The 17,797-nt window shown below is 47.9% G+C and overlaps 2 protein-coding genes across 3 annotated transcripts in view; one reads left to right on the forward strand and one right to left on the reverse strand.

The window, feature by feature from the left end:
- Nucleotides 1-17,797, reverse strand: part of LOC126544860 (uncharacterized) — a 219,679-nt gene that overhangs the window by 120,893 nt on the left and 80,989 nt on the right. The window lies entirely within an intron of this gene.
- Nucleotides 13,721-15,149, forward strand: LOC126544859 (very long chain fatty acid elongase AAEL008004-like). The gene has a single exon (XM_050192387.3). The coding sequence runs from the start codon at nt 13,831-13,833 to the stop codon at nt 14,644-14,646; it is 816 nt and encodes a 271-aa protein (XP_050048344.1). The 5' UTR covers nt 13,721-13,830; the 3' UTR covers nt 14,647-15,149.

Here is a 17,797-nt window from a genome sequence, read left to right on the forward strand (position 1 = left end):
TACCGAACCCCGTCACGCGGATTCTAACTCATGCTATACTGCAGCATCGTGCACTTGGTTGCCGGCCACGCTAACGATTGCGCTATCACGCAACAATTTGTTCAAGGATTTGCGCTACACGCGCACTCAGGTAGTGGTGCGTCTGCGCATTTATTTCGAATGGCGTTATGTTAATCGCATAGAAGTTGTTCTTGAGACGATGGGGATGCGTTGGTGTCACAACAAGCCACGACTAGACATGTCACAAACAACAGTGACGTCAACAAGTTCAATGTGCCGGATTTGGAGCTAAATCACCGAAGAAGCGATGAAGCTTGGTGTCGGAAGGTTGTAACTGAGGGAGCTTGTGCAGGTTGTAATGCGTCTACCTGGCCTAACACGTCGGCTGGGACGTTGGTTCGCGCCAATGACGGGCCGAATATCAGAGGTAAATTCGAACTGCGCTTAATTGAAGCACAAAGGAAAGGTGACGACGCATTTCGCGGGGAGTATACGTATACACTGAGGGCGCGCCAAGGAGTACGTGAGAGGTTTGTGGTACCCGTGTACTTAGATTTAGATGCACGTTAAAGAACCCCAGGTGGTCGAAATTTCCGGAGTCCTCCACTACGGCGTGCCTCATAATCAGGAAGGGGTTTTGGCACGTAAAACCCCATAATTTTAGAGGTTCGTGGAGGGTCGGTAGACACAGTGAACTGAGTTCCTTCAACGAAGTGTCGGTAATGGCGCACGGTAAGGCCCAAGGGATCACGTCCAAGAACGCTGTACTGTTCTTGGGTAGAAGCGAGGCGCATCGAGGAGAAGGCCAGTGGTTGCCAGGAGTCATTGGCCATTTTCTGCAGAACGGCGCCCCCAGCCGTGCTGGAAGCGTCAGCCATCAGTCGAGGGCGGCACCCGGTGTTGGCCAGACTTGTGCACGTTACAGAAAAAAATAACCGATTACAATTACAATTAGGTCTGTGAAAATTTAAGTTGATTAGTTACCAATTACTGTCCCACGAACGTAATTGAGCACTCACTAAAAAGTAATTGATTACTTTAACCTTGCTTTCCTCCCTGCGTTTCTTAACATTGCACAAGTACGTACAGTAAATAGAACGAGCTGTCCTGGCTCTTTCAATGCTTCCTCTTCAGCCCTTCACATGTTTTTACCTTCAACTAAGAATTGCTCTTCAAACTTTATTTGCGTAATCTTCCCTCGTATTCTTGTGATGACACCTACAGTGACATTGAAAGCTCTATCGATGTGCGTGCTGCGGAGAAGGGCTGTGTTGTGGAGTACGAACACTTTGCTCACAAGATTGCGCATAGTAACTCAATGCCGCGGTGCTCCAGTCTGGATCCTTTGAGAAGCGCAGCGCTTTGTTGTTGCTGGGGTTAGGGGAAAGCGCTCCCGATAGGGACCGTGAGAAGCTGAAAAATCGACAATGAACGTGCATATCAAGCTGCTCGTTCAGCTTAGGTAGAAGACAACCGTCTATCAATCCCGCTGTCTAGGACAGATGCTGCAAGGATGATCTGCCTACTTGCATGCCAATGCACCACTTAAGAGTAGAATGGACCACATTTTTTGTACGCCCGTTTATAAACCCTGGATACAAACTTAAGTCTCCGACTTCCACCAAGATTTCCCCGAAGAGACGCGACCCTTTTGTGTAGGCCATGGTTGGGCGTCGCATTTACCAATGCCTACGCGTTCCGCATAGGGGTGGTCGACACCGCAGCATGTGGTGATTGCGGCGACGCAGATGCAATACGGCATGTTCATTGCCAGTGCCCGCAGTACAGTGTGTAGAGACAATCGCTCTCCGTCGTGCTGAACCAGTTGGACAACCAAACCAGCCTCTGTCGGAAGAAATAATTTTGCAACATCGACGCGTCTTAGCATCGCACCAGAAAATCATGCAAGCGCTACTGCGCTTCTTAAGATCGACCCGCCTGTATGAACACGTGTGATTAGAACGCCTTTTCTGTTAGCTGTCCCGGTTCCCCCCCCTCTCTCTCTCTCTCTCTCATTGCCCTCTTTCCAAACCCTATATTCCCCACTCCAGTAGAGGGTAACAAACCAGAAACTCGCCTCTGGTTATCCTCCCTGTCTCTTTTTTTTCTCTCTCTCTCTTTCTCTCTCTGAAAAATCGTCCTTAGGTGATTCCCTGGCACCGACTCCGACGTGGCCATCGCTATCGATCCATAGAATCCCCGTTTCAATTTGTCAACCAATATGTGGTGAAACTTCTCTCGGCGCCTTTCACTCGTTAGCAGCCATTTAGACTTAAACGAAGAGGCTAACTTAAACGCAACGCTGGAAAAAAACATGGGAATCATCGATGTGTTCTCTGGTTTAACTTTACAAAGCATTCTTCGTGGGTTTCTTGCCTTGCGGCACTCTGGTGCTGTCAAGCACCCGGAAGACAAATCTCAGAGTGCCTTAGAGCATGCAAGCCCAAGAGCTGAGAACCTGTCTTGGTCTACCGTGATGCGCTTCAACAGCCGCAACACTTACCACCGCCAGCAAACATCACATCAGTGCGTATGTTTCCACAGACACCTTTAGAAATCATCTTCGACACATTTCCAGACTACAGTCTCAACGCCTTGCTCCTCTCTCGGAAATTAGACCAGAGGCCAAATTTTTTAGCATTGTAGCCTCCTATCTCTCATGTCTTCCATGCTATTTCACGCCTGCAGCAAGATGACCATGTCCTTTGTGGTGTCTCCGGCAGCCACAAGTGCGGCTTTTCATTCCAGGAGTTGCAAAGAAGTCCGAATTGCCGACAGGAAAAAACATTGATTCACATCGGATGAAAAGCACTAGGATGCTTACCAGCAAGAATGCCGCCTGTAGGGTGAGCAGCACAGCAACATAGAACGTCAAGCGGAAAGTCAGATAGGCTCACATAATCTCATGGGTGGCGGCAATGAAAAAAAAACCTGCCTTGAGTAACTACTTAAGAGGAAAAAACGAAACATCTCTGCCACCTGTTGTTCGTGTGGGCCGTGGCGCAGAGCTGATAGGAGTTTGATAGGAGTTATTGCAGGTCTGTCTTTGAGTCACAGAATAGAGCCCAATGATCTGGTGACCGTTGATGCATATAAAGAACTGCGCTGCGGAGGGCACAAATTCGAACCCTGTCGATGCTGCGGGGTAGCTGGAATCATGCCGCTCTACATCTACTGCATGATTCCTACTCCAATCGAGTTCACATTTATGCAGATGGCTCTCCTACTCTAACCAGCTCTGCTGGTGCGGTAGTTATTCCGTCGGCGTTAATCTGCAAGAAGTTCAAGATCAGTCCCCACGCAGCATCGACAGGGTTCGAATTTGTGCCCTCCGCAGCGCAGTTCTTTATATGCATCAACAGTCACCAGATCATTGGGCATATTCTATGACTCAAAGACAGACCTGCAACAACTCCTATCAGCTCTGCGTCACGGCCCACACGAACAACTGGTGGCAGAGATACGATTACACAACCATCAAGCCGTGGACAGATGCCACGATATATTATTTCAGTGGCCACCTGGACACTGCAACATCACTGGCAATGAAAGTGCTGCAAAGCTGCCCGTGAGGCACATGGAGAATGTGAAAACACCTCGATACCACTGTCGAGAACGGATGCAGCGCGACACCTCAGCGGTCTTGTCCATATTATCACTAAGAAAATGAAATACGCCAGAGTTCATCAACCGGTGTCTATATGGCATGGACCCACACATGAGATTACAACTTTAACCAGGTTTTACTAGACGAGAACAAGCGTTAGTGTGCCGTCTGCGACTAGGAGATTCTTTCACCAACGTACACTTATTCCTAATCCGAATGGAGGACGGTGCCAACTGCAGCACGTGTGGATATAAGACACGATCAAACGTCCCCTGTGTGACTGCCCAACATACGAAGATGAGAGGATTGCCCTTCGAACAACTTTAAGGCACTTAGATGACAGGCCTTTCCCAGAAGAGAAGATCTTTGGACCATGGTGTCATGCGTCTGTTATGTACAACGCCACAAAAGTACTGCTGTGTTTCTTGAAATGCATCAGCCTAATGACCACTTGTGATTGACTCAACTCTTCATTGTGTGTGTACCAGTGCAAAGTGTGCACTTCTCTATTTCTTCTCATCTTTCAATCCCCTTTCCCCAGTGCAGACTAGCCTACCTGGCTTAGCATGGTTAACCTTCCTAACTTTCCCTTATGACGTCTCTCTTTCTCCAGACATAAACGGCTAATTGTAACGGACACCAGCAAACGTTCAGGTTCCTTGAAAAGGTGGCCGTATATATAACCATAATTTAATATAACGCTGCACATCATTCAGCCCTCATAATACTGTTCGTGTGTTACAACCGCAAAAATATGTGTATATGAGTCACGTACAGTGTATCAAACAAATGGAAACATATACGCTTAACGATCAAAACTTTCTGCACTTGTCAGAGAAGCCATAGGCTGCACTAAGCGAAAAATAATTAAGCCGAAGCTCCTAGCGCCTATGAAGGCCGTTTTAAAGCGCTTTTAAAGAGAGAGAGAGAGAGATTTATTGTAAAAGAAAAGCTGAGAGGTTGGACTTCTAAGAGAGATGTGCAAATCTGCAGACCTGCCATGTTCACGTGACCAACGCGTAGCTACAGTACGCCGACTGTTGTAAGGAGGTTGCCCATGTACATGTTTTCATCCCTTTAAACGCTGTAGATGCCGCCAATTTTGAGTGCTCGAAGCTGCGTCGCCTCTTAAAGCCTGTTTGGTCAACAATTTAACTGGTAGCGTGCATGTAATTATTGAAAAAAAGTAATTGTACTAGAGTGAGCATTACTGAGAAATCGTTAAATTACAATATTGCCAAAATGGTAATTGATAATAAGTCATTAATTACATGTAATTGGTTACGTACAAGGTGGTGTTTGGTGCGCTAATAGCACTGCATGGGCGAAAGTCGTGTTTGACGACGGCGAAGGCCTCATCGACGGCATCAGCCATGTGTGGCTGTCACTATACCACGTTTTTGTCTTAATGTGTAACATGCATCCAAAATATGAAATAATAAGCAATAGAAAGCAGTGTACTAGTGGGTGGAAGATAACCTAAACGGCAGTTTAGGTTATACACGTACGCATATCAACCATAGCCGTCTCGTATGCACTCCGACCATGCTCGCTCAGCGACGGTTGCGCTAACACGTTTGCCACAATGCCCTTGTTATGCAACAGAAAACACTACCGGCAGAGCAGCACGTGCATTCCTTGGGCCAGGAGTGAAATGGAAATCGGTATCTCAGCGTGCAATTCTCAGCTTTCTTTTATCGGTCGCGGGCGATGTTCGCGTACCGCGCACTGTGGCCTCAGAGGCCGTCACAAGGACAAGTGCACCTTACAGAATAGCGATGCAAGCGCAACCTGAAATGAATGACGAGCACGTAGCGTCAGCTGCCTTCCCACTGAACGAAAAGGGAAAGTGCTCGCTGCACGCAGCTATCGGTTGCCGGTACAAGGTAAAAGCGGGAGTCACTTGATCCAGAATCGGCCAACACATGTGCAAATGTCTTATCTGAAATCTAAATCAAAAAAAGTCACAAAGTGGGGAATTTTGTGGGCAGCCCATTCGGAACAACCTTCGTATAATTGGGCGTCATTTTATGCGGAGATAATAATCAGACGCCGATAAGCACTTCATGAGTGGTAATCTCTAAAAAAAACAATACTGTAACCTCGAATGCAACGTTTCAGCGTTGTTTGTCCTTCGATTACTTTCGCTGTCGTAAAGGAGGAATTTCGCATCTGGAATGTAATAATCGACGTTGATTCTGCACCTTTCAGGCTAAGCACGTAAGCATTGTTTTTGGCATGTAAGAACCCCAGAATTAGATTTTTAATAGATTCCAGCATGTGCGTTGGATCTAACGTCATTGTGCCTGCATAACAGTATATACCTCTCAAATTTATAAGCATTTTATCGCATCATACTTTAGCAACTAACGGAAGCTAAACCCTGCCCGAATGTTATTTTTCGTTTCTTTTTTTTTCAATATCTTGCTTAGGGTCGGAGTCCGGGTATACAGGTTTGTACGTTGTTATTGTTGCTTGCATCGTCGTTGTTGTTTCTTTGGTTGATTGATTGATTGATTGATTGATTGATTGATTGATTGATTGATTGATTGATTGATTGATTGATTGATTGATTGATTGATTGATTGATTGATTGATTGATTGATTGATTGATTGATTGATCTCTCCTTAGATGTGTGCGTTTTGCTGTTGATGTTATGATAGTTTAAGGGTGTGTTTGCAGCCGTTGTTGGGAGTCGTGTGGAGTGCGTCAGTATAGAGACATCGAGGTTAATATTACTATTACACAAACAAACAATGCGTCATGGAGCCAAAGCTATTGTCCTGAAGTCTAACGTTTGAATGATCTAAGCAACTGAAATGAGGTTGCTGCGTTGCACGTGGTGCAGGGATAAGGAGGGAGACCGCAGTCCGAGCAAGAGACGAGCTCGAAACGAACCCGTACATCGAAGGGTTGCGGACGCTGCAGGCGCAGTCCGAGTCCCAAAAGCTTTGAACGCGTGACGAGGTGTTCAAGCAAGAGTTATACAATGGCAAGAGGACACTTGAAGACCGATTTTCGTATACGAGATGAAACGGGCTCGGCTGTGAATACATAGCAAGAGAATGCCAGTGTTGATAAATAAGTAGGCAAAATGACAGGACAAAGGAGAAAAAACTCGTCAGATAGAACGGCCAGTTACAAAAACGGGGCACAGGCGATGGACTAAGGCGATGATTACGACGCCATGCTAGCTATAGCTTACATGCATGGACATAATTCTAGTTTTCAAACTTAATCACCGCGCGTGCGCACCAGTGATCGCCGTGGCTCCTGTCAAGAGTGGTAGCGCAATCGAGAACATACATTACGCAAGCTTTACTTCCAAGGTCGGAGATATGTGAATCTTCGACCTTGGAAGTGGTGCCCAGGTAATGGCTTAGCGCGCGGGCACCGTGGCGCGACACGACTGCGCGCCTTTCCTGCTGACTGACTTTCGCTGCATCACCCGTTTTCTCCAATGTCAAGACGTAAACAAAGGTTACGGGAAAACTGATGTCGCCAACAAAACAATATAGCTAACGACGGGTCGCCGGCCGCAAGTCGCGCCTTCGAACGCGCTGGAACAAAGCACCGACGCAGTGCCGACCGAGCTGTACAGGGGAGAGGCACGTGGCGAGCGCATTCCTTGAAAGCCGGCACAACTATAGCGCAAACACCGCGTGAAAGAAGAAAGCTTCCCTCTGAAACTCCCACACCTGTCAGGTGTATAATAGGCCGGAAAACCGTCGCGTGTTCTTGCAGGGCAAGCAGGCATGCGGCTCACAACCGTGCAGGCATTAACCTGGCGATAAGCCCAGGTTATTTACTCACTTACTTACCTACTTACACTTACTTACCTACTTATTTGCTTTCTTTGTCTTTCTTCCTTTCCTTTTTATTTATTTTTCCCTAAGTAAAGTTGCTTGGGTAGGGTTATTTTCCTTCGAACGAGTGAGTCAGTTGGCGCGCAGTTCTCATAATGCCAACATGATATCCCTGTTTTTTAGAGGCGTCACTGGCTCGAACATGCTGTGCGACACCCACGTACAGCAAGCTCCCGCCCAAATCTTCCCATGTAAGTAATGTGTGCGCGTACATGTTCAATGCAGCCAGTGTCTGCAGAGTCACTTAGCACGCAGACCACGCACAGACCAAGGAAGCCTCCCATCCGAACGACGCTAATAAACCCCAACTGCTGCAGAATTGCGCACAAAATATCCTGGTGCCCTAGCTATGGGCCCCTCCATTCGTAATCTTGGCGCTGTGCCCGTTATTCTGTGCTTTGTAACGAGAGCTCCCCATTTTATGTCTGATATCTGGGGAAACTTAAACTTGCCTTCCTGATTGCGATAATTCAATGCGATTCATTTAAATTCGTCACATTCGCCGTTATCATTTCCTACACCTAACGGTCCGATCGTGAAGATTACGGCGGCGCAGCCAGTCCTTCACGGTTGTTCCGTGAAGGACTGGCTGTTCACGGTTGTTCCGTAATAAAATTACGAAGTGCTATTACGTTATTTGAGCTCTATTCGTGCCAGAGGCAATCAACGCCGCATCGACTCTCTCGGTGATGCGAGGAATACGCGACTCTACGACGGTACAGAATACGCCACGCTACAATGAAAAGCGTCTTTTCTGGGCTGCTTTTAAAAGTGGGCGCAACACACTGCAGCTTCATTTACAATCGCAGTTGCACAAACGCATGCGACAGCAGTCGACCGTCTCGTCACCGGGTCCTTATTGTTCTCACAAGGATGAGCGAAATTACAGGTGGATTTCGGACTCCAAAACACCAAAATGCACCCTCCTTGCACCCCACCTAGGCTATGCCACTGACTTAGTTAATGTGCACCTAAACCTAAGCAAGTGAAAGTATATATATATATATATATATTTGCTGCCACACCGCCGAGAGTTCACTGTGCTCGCGCGTTCACTTGCATAATTATTTTAAATAAGGGTTCGGTGCGCCGAACGTATCATTGTAGTTCGTGTATATTCAAACACACACACTGACTTAGTTCTTCAGTGTTTACGTTTACTGCATGACGTGAGACGCTGATAGAAAATCTAATCTTATGAAAATCACCGAGGGCGTGCGTAAACAACACAGTCGGACATTTTCCAAAACATATCATTTTCCGATTGCCCGTGGAAAAGGTACAAAACTAACCCGAGTTCTAGCCGCAAACGAAATGCTTGTCAGTTAGTAGTTATTCGCACAGCGAAAGATGCCGCCCAGAGCGAGTCGTCGAGATATTCCGAAACACGGAATATCTTTGAACCTTGCATGTCCAACTTCCCATCTAATGCATGTGACTAAAGTCAGAAAGTTTACATTTCTTTGGGCGAAAACGTGGATTTCCGACGTTGCGAGATGGCTTACATTCATGCTATAAATACTTCGCTTCGCAAACATTGCAGATGGTTCCGAGCCCACAGTTTGTTCACTTTTGTCGAGTATTTGATATGCTCCAAGACAGACGTAGTCTGTCAATCAACGAGCTCGTATTAAAATTAATGCCTGGGATTTTACGTGCCAAGACCACGACATGATTATGAGGCACGCCAAAGTGGGAGAACTCCAGATTAATTTTGACTACCTGGGTTTTTTTAACATGTACCCAAGACATGGTACACGGGCATTCTTGCATTTCGCCCCCATCGAAATGCGGCCCCCGCGGCCGGTATTCAATCCCGCGCTCTCGGACTTAGCAGCGCAACGCCAGAGCCACTACTGCGGGTGATTTTGGCGTATACTTTCTCGTCTATAGACCGCTTTGTGCGCAGGAAGAGTTCTCGAAAATTGCTGGGTTTAGACTCTGGTCCCTCTGGAATGCAGTATAATCCTTCTTTGCCGATAAATATGACCCCGGCAGACGGCGTTAAAGTTGATGACGTCGCGGCGAGCTGGTGCGAGAGCTTCAAAGCGGCGGCGACACTCGTCCTTGCATATTTTCTGGCTCCAAACTACTTTTCTCGCATTAAATGTGGCCGTTTTGCGATCGCAGGAGCATAATTTACTGATACTCCTCAAGTCAGCATTCCTCTTTGCTGCCTTTTCTTTTCTTAAATATGGGTGTATGGCTGAACAGTTTCATTTAGCTTCAACCAGCGCACGATTCTCACTTGCTTCACCAATTTTTTACACTACTCTCGACACGTATTTTCTTGGTCTTACATAGTTTACATCATGCTTTAGAGCATACCACGACATGCTTCCGCGTCGCTTTAACCTGCGTCGCTGAACGTGTACTTTGCTGAAGTGTGAAATGTCATGTAAAATTTACTTAGCTGGTGAACTGTGCAGGGGCTAGGAAGCCTTGTCAAGCTCTCTAGAGCTTTTATTTCCTGGCCCTCCGCTGTTTGAAGTGGAAATAAGCTGATTGATTGATTGCAATACGCGCTTCCACATTGTTCGCGTTTTCTGCACCCCGTCTCACAATCTATTTGCAGCGATGCGAAAGCGAAGGACTGCGTCAGCTGACCAGAGAACCGGAGGTTCTGACAGTGTGAGCAGTGCGAGTCCGCGACGCACTGCTGGTCTGGATCGCCTGCTCAGAGAAGGAAGCGCAGAGCACACGACGCGCAAATCAATCGGTGCGCTGACCGTCCGCAACGGTATTTGTCACGATGGACGGACGGTTATGTGAATTTCGCATATACAGAGTCATTGACGGACGCATAAAGCCGACGGAAATGTGTGCCCGTGGAACAAACGTTTTCATGACACCATTTCTAATGCGCCATTGTGGTATATTCAGTGTGTTCGGTGCTAAGCAGCACGGTGTGTTTCTCGTTTTCTTCCTTTGCACCGACGAAGTGCAAAGCGACGCCTCTGACACCGTGTTGAACGGCATCGTGTACAGGATGTGCGAGTGCGTCGGCGCTGAAACTGAAATTGGCGAAAAACTTTTTACAGTAAACGCGCGGCCTTCCTTTTGATGGGCTCAAGAAAGATTGAACTGCGCGCATTTTCTACGGGAAACGTACCTGATTAATTGAAACCTAGCGAGTCAGGGCAGCTTTGACAGCTCTCTACGTCGGTGCGGTTTACACGGTTTACATATACAATGCTGGGTCAACGAACACTGCCTAACAACCAAGGTAACCAACTGTCACCGTCACATGCTGTCCGTCAGCTGTTATAGATGGTTTGCATTGACGTCATCGTGGCCTACACCTTAGGGTACTAACACGTCGAGAAGCCGCGTATACAATAAATGTGACAGCCCGACAGCACGAAAAGCGCGTCTTGCACCGAGCGACAAATTGATAGCAGTTATAACAGTTATAACCCGGTTCACTGTAAGAAAGCCGGTAGATCCCAAGCCTTGTGAGAATCGATATTATGCGAAGCAGTGTGCAGGGAGCCTATCAAGTTAACGAAACGACCATGAGAGCACCAAGATGTACGCGGCTGTTTCATGACCTACATGACACACATGTCATGTGACACATGACACACATATTCATGTCACGACCTCTCATTTATATTCGTCATACTATGCTAATTTTGGTGTATACCAAGCTATTAGTGAGTTTTAGGCTTTGCGCAGCGAAAATTAGGGACACTGTTCACCGGGTTTAGTATAAACCAACGGAAGCAGGGCGTGGGGCTTTCGACACGCAAACACGTTTAGGTTCGATATTTCGCTAACTCCATATGGACCCTTTCTCTGTTTACAAACATACGCCCAGGACGGCTTCCGGTTTCGCTCAAACGTAGCCCGCTAAAGTTAGCGAGCAAGGAAGACATTAGCGGCAATATCGAGTAGCAGGAGTGCGTTAAAATCTAAGCCCGCAGATTTTCAACACTTTTCCTCTGTACACAACGACAATTTTACAAGTCAAGGTTGCCGTAAGCTATACGAAAAATCTTATGTATTATTCTTGAGGCGTATCGCGCATGTCTTTTATCTGCAAACTTAAAAATAGACTTTGGACACAGTGAACCAACTTAAAAACACGCTGTGTGTCCAGCGCAGTAGACTGATAAGGCCCGTGACCGGAAGTTTCTTGAGGCCGCTCTTTCGCTGCTGTTATCGTGCGAGCGAACTCATCTACTCATGAGCTGTTGCGCTACTCGACGATGTATTGGTTATCGTGACTGAGACACGGCCGGAACGCAGCTGGTGTTACCGTTGTGACGCACCCCTAGCGGCATCAACTTTTCAGCGTTCAGGCAGGCTCCGAAACATGGCCGTTGGGCATCGGATGCGCTGTGGGATCGAAGCCGCTGTAAACATGGAACGCAGAGCGCAGCCACTGTAGACATTCATGACATTCAAGGTAACCAACTGTCACAGTCACATGCTGTCGGTCAGCTGTTATAGATGATTTGCATTGACGTCATCGTGGCCTTTAAGAAAGCTTTAAGAAAGATTTGCGTTTCGTACGAGCTGATCGCTGACTGGTCCTGAGTCTCGCCTGGGAAGTACACTCTTAAATAAAAGGTATCCATAATCACTAACTAAATATTAACATGCTACTGTCACAAAAAGCACTAACTTCTTAGTAAGTGCATGTAGTGAAATGATGGTTAGTACTTTTCACTATCCGCTGGAGCTAGAAAAAGCACTGATTACTAACTAAATACTGCCTCGGTAGTGCAGTTACTAACGCAACTGAAGTAATATAATTACCAAGAATACAATGGCGCCTATTCGATTTATAAGTGCCGCTTGCATTGTCATATGAAGTCGAAGATACTGTAAAATCACAACTAAAATAAGAAATATATACATAAAAAAGAGAACCGCGTCCTTTCGTTACATATTAAGGAACCTATCAAGGCTATATGTACATAATGCTTAGCAAGGACATTAGCGCACTGAATGCGGGTAAGAATGTACTACGTATCTCCAACAAGCAACGATAAGCAAGACCACACTTACAGAATGACAAAGAGGTACTACGCGACACTTACTGCTTCAAGAGTGTTTATAGCTTTAGTTTCAGGGAGCACCTGTGAGCACCTATGTATTTGGTCACATAAAGAAAGCTTTGTGCACGCATTTCTAAAGCATACTGTCTCCATATATGTGTGCTACGACGTCGCACGTAACTGTCAGTCCGCCATAATGAAAAACACCGCAGTTTATCTCAATTTTGCGTAAGACTGTCGCATCATAGCATAGTAAGCCATGGCCAGGCGAGGTAGTAGTGGCTTAGTAGATACTTAGTAAAAACTACTAAGAAGCCTTTCTGGTTAGCAAAAGCAACACTTACTAGCTTTACTAGCCGCTGACTAGTACAGAACTAGAGCGCAATCCCCGTTGTTCGGAGAGCGCGTTCGGATGCGCCGCGCGCGGATAGGCCCCGTCGACTTCGCCAGCCGTGCGAAGTTAGGCGAGTCCTTGGCCTCGCGAGAATATTGCGAAGAATCCTGCCAGTTGGCTATTTGCAAACGAGTGCTTCCACGAAGTTAATTTTACCTCGCGCGCGAGACAGCACATAGGCCACAAAGCTCGGGTTTATCTGGCGCTAGGGTGCACAGCCTCTCTTTCCTGGTTCGCATTTGTTTGCGAACAGACGCGCGGTAGCAAAGGTGAATATCGTGCGCGTACAAGGAATCGCCTTGAAAAGCCGGGGAGAGCGGGCACGCTTCGACAGCAATCAGTCGCGGCCAGCAGCGCGGATGCGCGCTCGAAAAAATGACGCACTGGGTCAGAAAAGCAGAGGCGACATACTAGGCAGAGAGATGACGGCTGTGAGCGATAGCACTGGAGCCCGCGCATCCCCGCAGTTTGGTCAAGGTTTCCGAAGTTCTTGCGTTTTCGGCCCCCCCCTCTCCACTGGTTTCCACGAGGAAGTCGGGCGCGTCGCCGGATCACACGTAGCCTTTCCACTGGGCGACTACCGAACGGAGGGGGCAGCAGAATGGGGGGAATGGCACACAGACAGGCTTCAAGTCAGCACTCTGTGCGCGGAATTGCCCGAAGGTCTCCGAAAGACAGGAGTAGGTGAGAGCCGCGTTCGACTCAATGCCACGGCTTGCGAGACGCTCCTCTCCACTCGGCGCGCGCACGTCAAGCAGCTGTCGCGGGAGGAGGAGGAAAACGGAATTAACACGAAAGAAGAAAGGGTCTCTCGCCCCATTCGTTATTCGTTTTCGCTCTCTCAGTAGGCGGTAAATAAAGGCGCCGGTTCCATACGCTCACGCGTCTTGGCAACGCACACTCTCTGCCCTAGCCGTGTGCCCTACCACTCTTCAAAGTTGAGCAGAAAGGCGGCGATGTCTTCGAGCATGGATGCCGTCGTGCCCGACACTTTCTTGATGCGTGACCCGCGGACGATGGGCTGGCCGCTAGTTGGCAGCAAGCAGTTTCTAATCACACTGCTTCTGGGCTACATTTACTTGGTCAAGATTGGTGGCCCGCGCTTCATGAAGGGCCGCAAACCTTTCGACAACCTGAAGCCGGTGATCATGCTCTACAACTTGTCCATGGTGTTCCTCAACGCGTACTTCGTATACCACTTCCTGATACGCTCGTACTTCGGCGGCGGCTACAGCATCATCTGCCAGGGCATCGACTACCAAGCCCGCGACCAGACCACCATGGAGTTCCTGGAGCTGTGCTACTGGTACCTGTGGGTGCGCATTGCCGACTTCCTCGACACCATCTTCTTCGTTCTGCGCAAGAAGGACTCGCACGTGTCGTTCTTGCACGTGGTGCACCACATTCTGGTCGTTTTCAACGGCTGGTTCGGGCTCGCGTACGGACCCGACGGACAGGTTGCGCTCGGCCTGACGCTCAACAGCTTCGTGCACGTGGTCATGTACTCGTACTACTTCTTGTCACTGCTGGGGCCCTCGGTGAGGCCCTACCTGTGGTGGAAGCGCTACTTGACCCAGTTCCAGCTAGTGCAGTTCATCATCATGTTCATCCACTGCACCATCCCTGTGTTCAAGGAGTGCGGCTATCCCATGACCCACATGATGATCACCATTCCTCAAGCCCTGTTCTTCTTCGGCATGTTCATCCGCTTCTACGTGCAGGCCTACAACAAGCAGCCCGGCAAGCTCGCCGCTGCGGACAAGAGCCAGTAGGTTCGCGACGACCAGGCGAGTACGGGCTGCGCGGCTGCTCTGTCGCCGCACGGTGCGCGTTTGCCTCTCAGGCGGCAACTCTTCAAACACGCCGCTTGCAGACTTGCCGCCGGAAAGATCTCTGTCCGAATGACTGATGCAGTGACGGAAAGTTTCCCGGCTTACGGATGGCACGCGTTTGCCTGACGCCCAATGTGCTGCAAGTCAGCGAGAGGACGCTAATTCATTGGTGCCTCGTATTGCTATGCCAGATTGAGCATCGCTGCACACCTGACTGTTTTTATGTTCTTAGCCAGAAAGTCGTGCGACAGGCAGATGAAGAAAGCGGTTGTGAAGTGCTTCTGTAAAAATATCCTGTGCCGCTTGATCCTTTGCCTGCAGCGTGAAACGTCGTGTTCACTTTTATGTAGTCCGACAAAGGCAACCCAATTCAAATGTAATTACTCTGTGGCACATACATCTCATGTAAATAAATGCACATCCAGCCCCTTTGGGTTTTTCAACTTCGTGTGTCGAACGGCTCTTATTTTTTTGTTTCATGTAAAGCGATATTTTGCCACTTCTACGGCACATGCGCATGCTATTACAATGTCCCGTCGATATTGTGGACATGAAGATAACACAGTGAAGAATCATGACATGGTTTCGTACCAACTGAAATTTTCACTCACTTTTACTGTAGGAAGATGCGTCGGTATTTTTCAGTTCAGGTATTAGTCCCTCTAGTCTTGCTTGACATGACTGCAATCGCAGGATTCGTTCTTGTCTGGCACGTGCCTTAACAAGCTAGTCCACGATATCCGCTCTATCTTTACACATTGGGTTACGTCATTGCTTTGTAACAGGTCGATGCTCATGATCATTTCTGAACTACTGGGAACGCAAATGGTTGTTCGTTGCAAAAGATAGCTGGCTGGAATGCACGTTTTCTCTTCGAACTACTGCGCGAGCTTTTCACGCATAGTTGAATGCGTGACGTCCCGCGGTAACATTGTGATAGAATTCTTAGGCGTGCAGATGAGAACAAAGATTATCGCATTTGCAGCCAATCGTATATGATTTGGCCCTCTACAGGAGGAGGCACGAAAGTGTAGATAAAAATTCTACAAATAAGAGCCGGGCTGAGGAGACGCCACTTTCCCGACCTCAACAATAGTCCGAAAAATCCTCAATCGCATTACCCTCGCTATTTTCTTCGATGTTTCCTTGCGCACCGCGAGAAAGTGGCGAGGACTGCCGGCATCGATTTTGCCGGCAGGGCAAGTGCACATGCGCTATGGACGCCGTGACATCCATCTAAATTGGCGAAAAGCTTGGTCATTCGAAATGTGGCGTAGCAGCGTCACGCCTGGCGCTATACTGCGCCGTATCTTGCTGCGCTGAAGTTGTGCGCGCAGCTCGAGCACTGCTCCAAGCTTCCCTTCCATTCATGGCCGCAGGAATGCGTGCGCGAGTGTAGTAGGTTCACTATATGTTGGCAAGCGTAAAGTGCATGCTGTCGTTTGTGAGACGAGCACGTGTTGCGAAAGCTGTTGAGCATGGTCGGCTTGTGTGTCAGTAGCAGGTTCTGGTTACGCGTGAGCAGCTGCAAATTATAGTCGAGGCCCCACTGCATCGGCCATGTGGCTCACCTCCAACGCTCATTAGTCGTCTTGCTCCTTTCTTTCTCTTCTTTTTTTAAGTTTGCGTACAATGGAAAACAAGTACGGTATCCGAAAGAAATTTCGGCTTACGATGCGACTAAGACGTAACGCATGGACGCTTTCTGCGAAGCAAAGCGCCAATTGTGGATTCACGGTTCCCTGGAATAACCGCTGCGCGGATGACACGTACTACATTGGAAGTCGGCCAGGACGACCTGACGGCTCCACAGCGCGCAATTAAACGTGCGATCAGTGACGCGCGCCGGTTTTTCACGTAGGTTTTTCTTTTCTATCTTTGTTTTACCTGTGCCCCATGAGAATAGTCGCGTGGCTGGCTACTTCATAGGAGTTGGGTGGACATATTTTTCACAAGCCGATCGTTCGGGCACTCTCGCGCCGACGGCAAGTGGCACAACCACGTGATGGACACGCAGGCGCGGCTGTTACTTTACTATACTGTAACTATACGCATGCCCACGTGCACCAAAAGGGAAGTCCTTTCAAGGACTGTCCCGCGACGCAATGGGTACCGAGCAAGCATTATTATCGAAGCATAGTATTGGCGCCGCAGCCTCGCGATCGCGTTGTCTTGCGGGCATGGGCCGTAAAAGCAAACCATCCCGTGGCGCGGCGTCAGCATGCTGTACAGATGTGCACAGCCCGGTTCAAGGTATGCGTTATAAACATGGTAACATTTGTACAGGTGCAAATTTTCACATCTTCTTAATTAGCGGACACATATCCGCCTTAAGCAATGGTAATATAAGGCACGAGACATGCTGTAGCATGTACATAACATGTGTACATTGCCGCTGCAATTTTTAATAACATCGATACTTTATTTATTTCAAGTACTGCTAGCCCCAACGCTATACTAGGGGTCGTATCAGAGTGGTACAAACAGTCCATTGGAAGACAAGAACAGAATATATGAAAACAAAACTAAACCAATACAAACAATGTTTCTATACACTTGTCTTCCGCATCGAAACATTTAAAATATGAAACATGCTTTACGAAGGCATTATCGCCACAGAAAATCTTGGAATAAACCTTCATACCTAACGAAACATAACCTAAACATCCAAGCCCGCGCGGCTCTTGCGGATATTTACGGTAACGAGTGGCCATAAAAGTTAGTTTGTTTTGATTGTGGAATGGTACCGGTCGTATGCGAAGACCGGCTTGAGAAAACGATGCGAGAGAGAGAGAAAATGATAAATGAAAGGCAGGAAGATTAACCAGGACTGAGCCTGGTTGGCTACCCTACAGTGGGGAAGGGAAAGGTTAAGAGAAGAATAGAAAGTCCACTGTGAAGAACGATGCGAAGATTGTTGACAAAGTTGCATGTTTGCGAAAAATGGTGCGTTTCTCTCAGTACTTGTATAGTTTAGTACATAGACACTGCCGAGGTTATAAACAAAGCGATATAATATGTTAACCTGAAAGAAGCAACCCGGCCCACAAATGGGTTCACGCAATGTGCAAGCGGCAAAAAGCTCGAATAT

The sequence above is a fragment of the Dermacentor andersoni genome, chromosome 1, assembly GCF_023375885.2.
Source record: "Dermacentor andersoni chromosome 1, qqDerAnde1_hic_scaffold, whole genome shotgun sequence".
In the NCBI taxonomy this organism is placed as follows: domain Eukaryota; kingdom Metazoa; phylum Arthropoda; class Arachnida; order Ixodida; family Ixodidae; genus Dermacentor; species Dermacentor andersoni.

Bases quoted from the DNA above. Each gene is read 5' to 3' on its own strand.
- LOC126544859 (XM_050192387.3), top strand. From the start codon at position 13,831: ATGTCTTCGAGCATGGATGCCGTCGTGCCCGACACTTTCTTGATGCGT.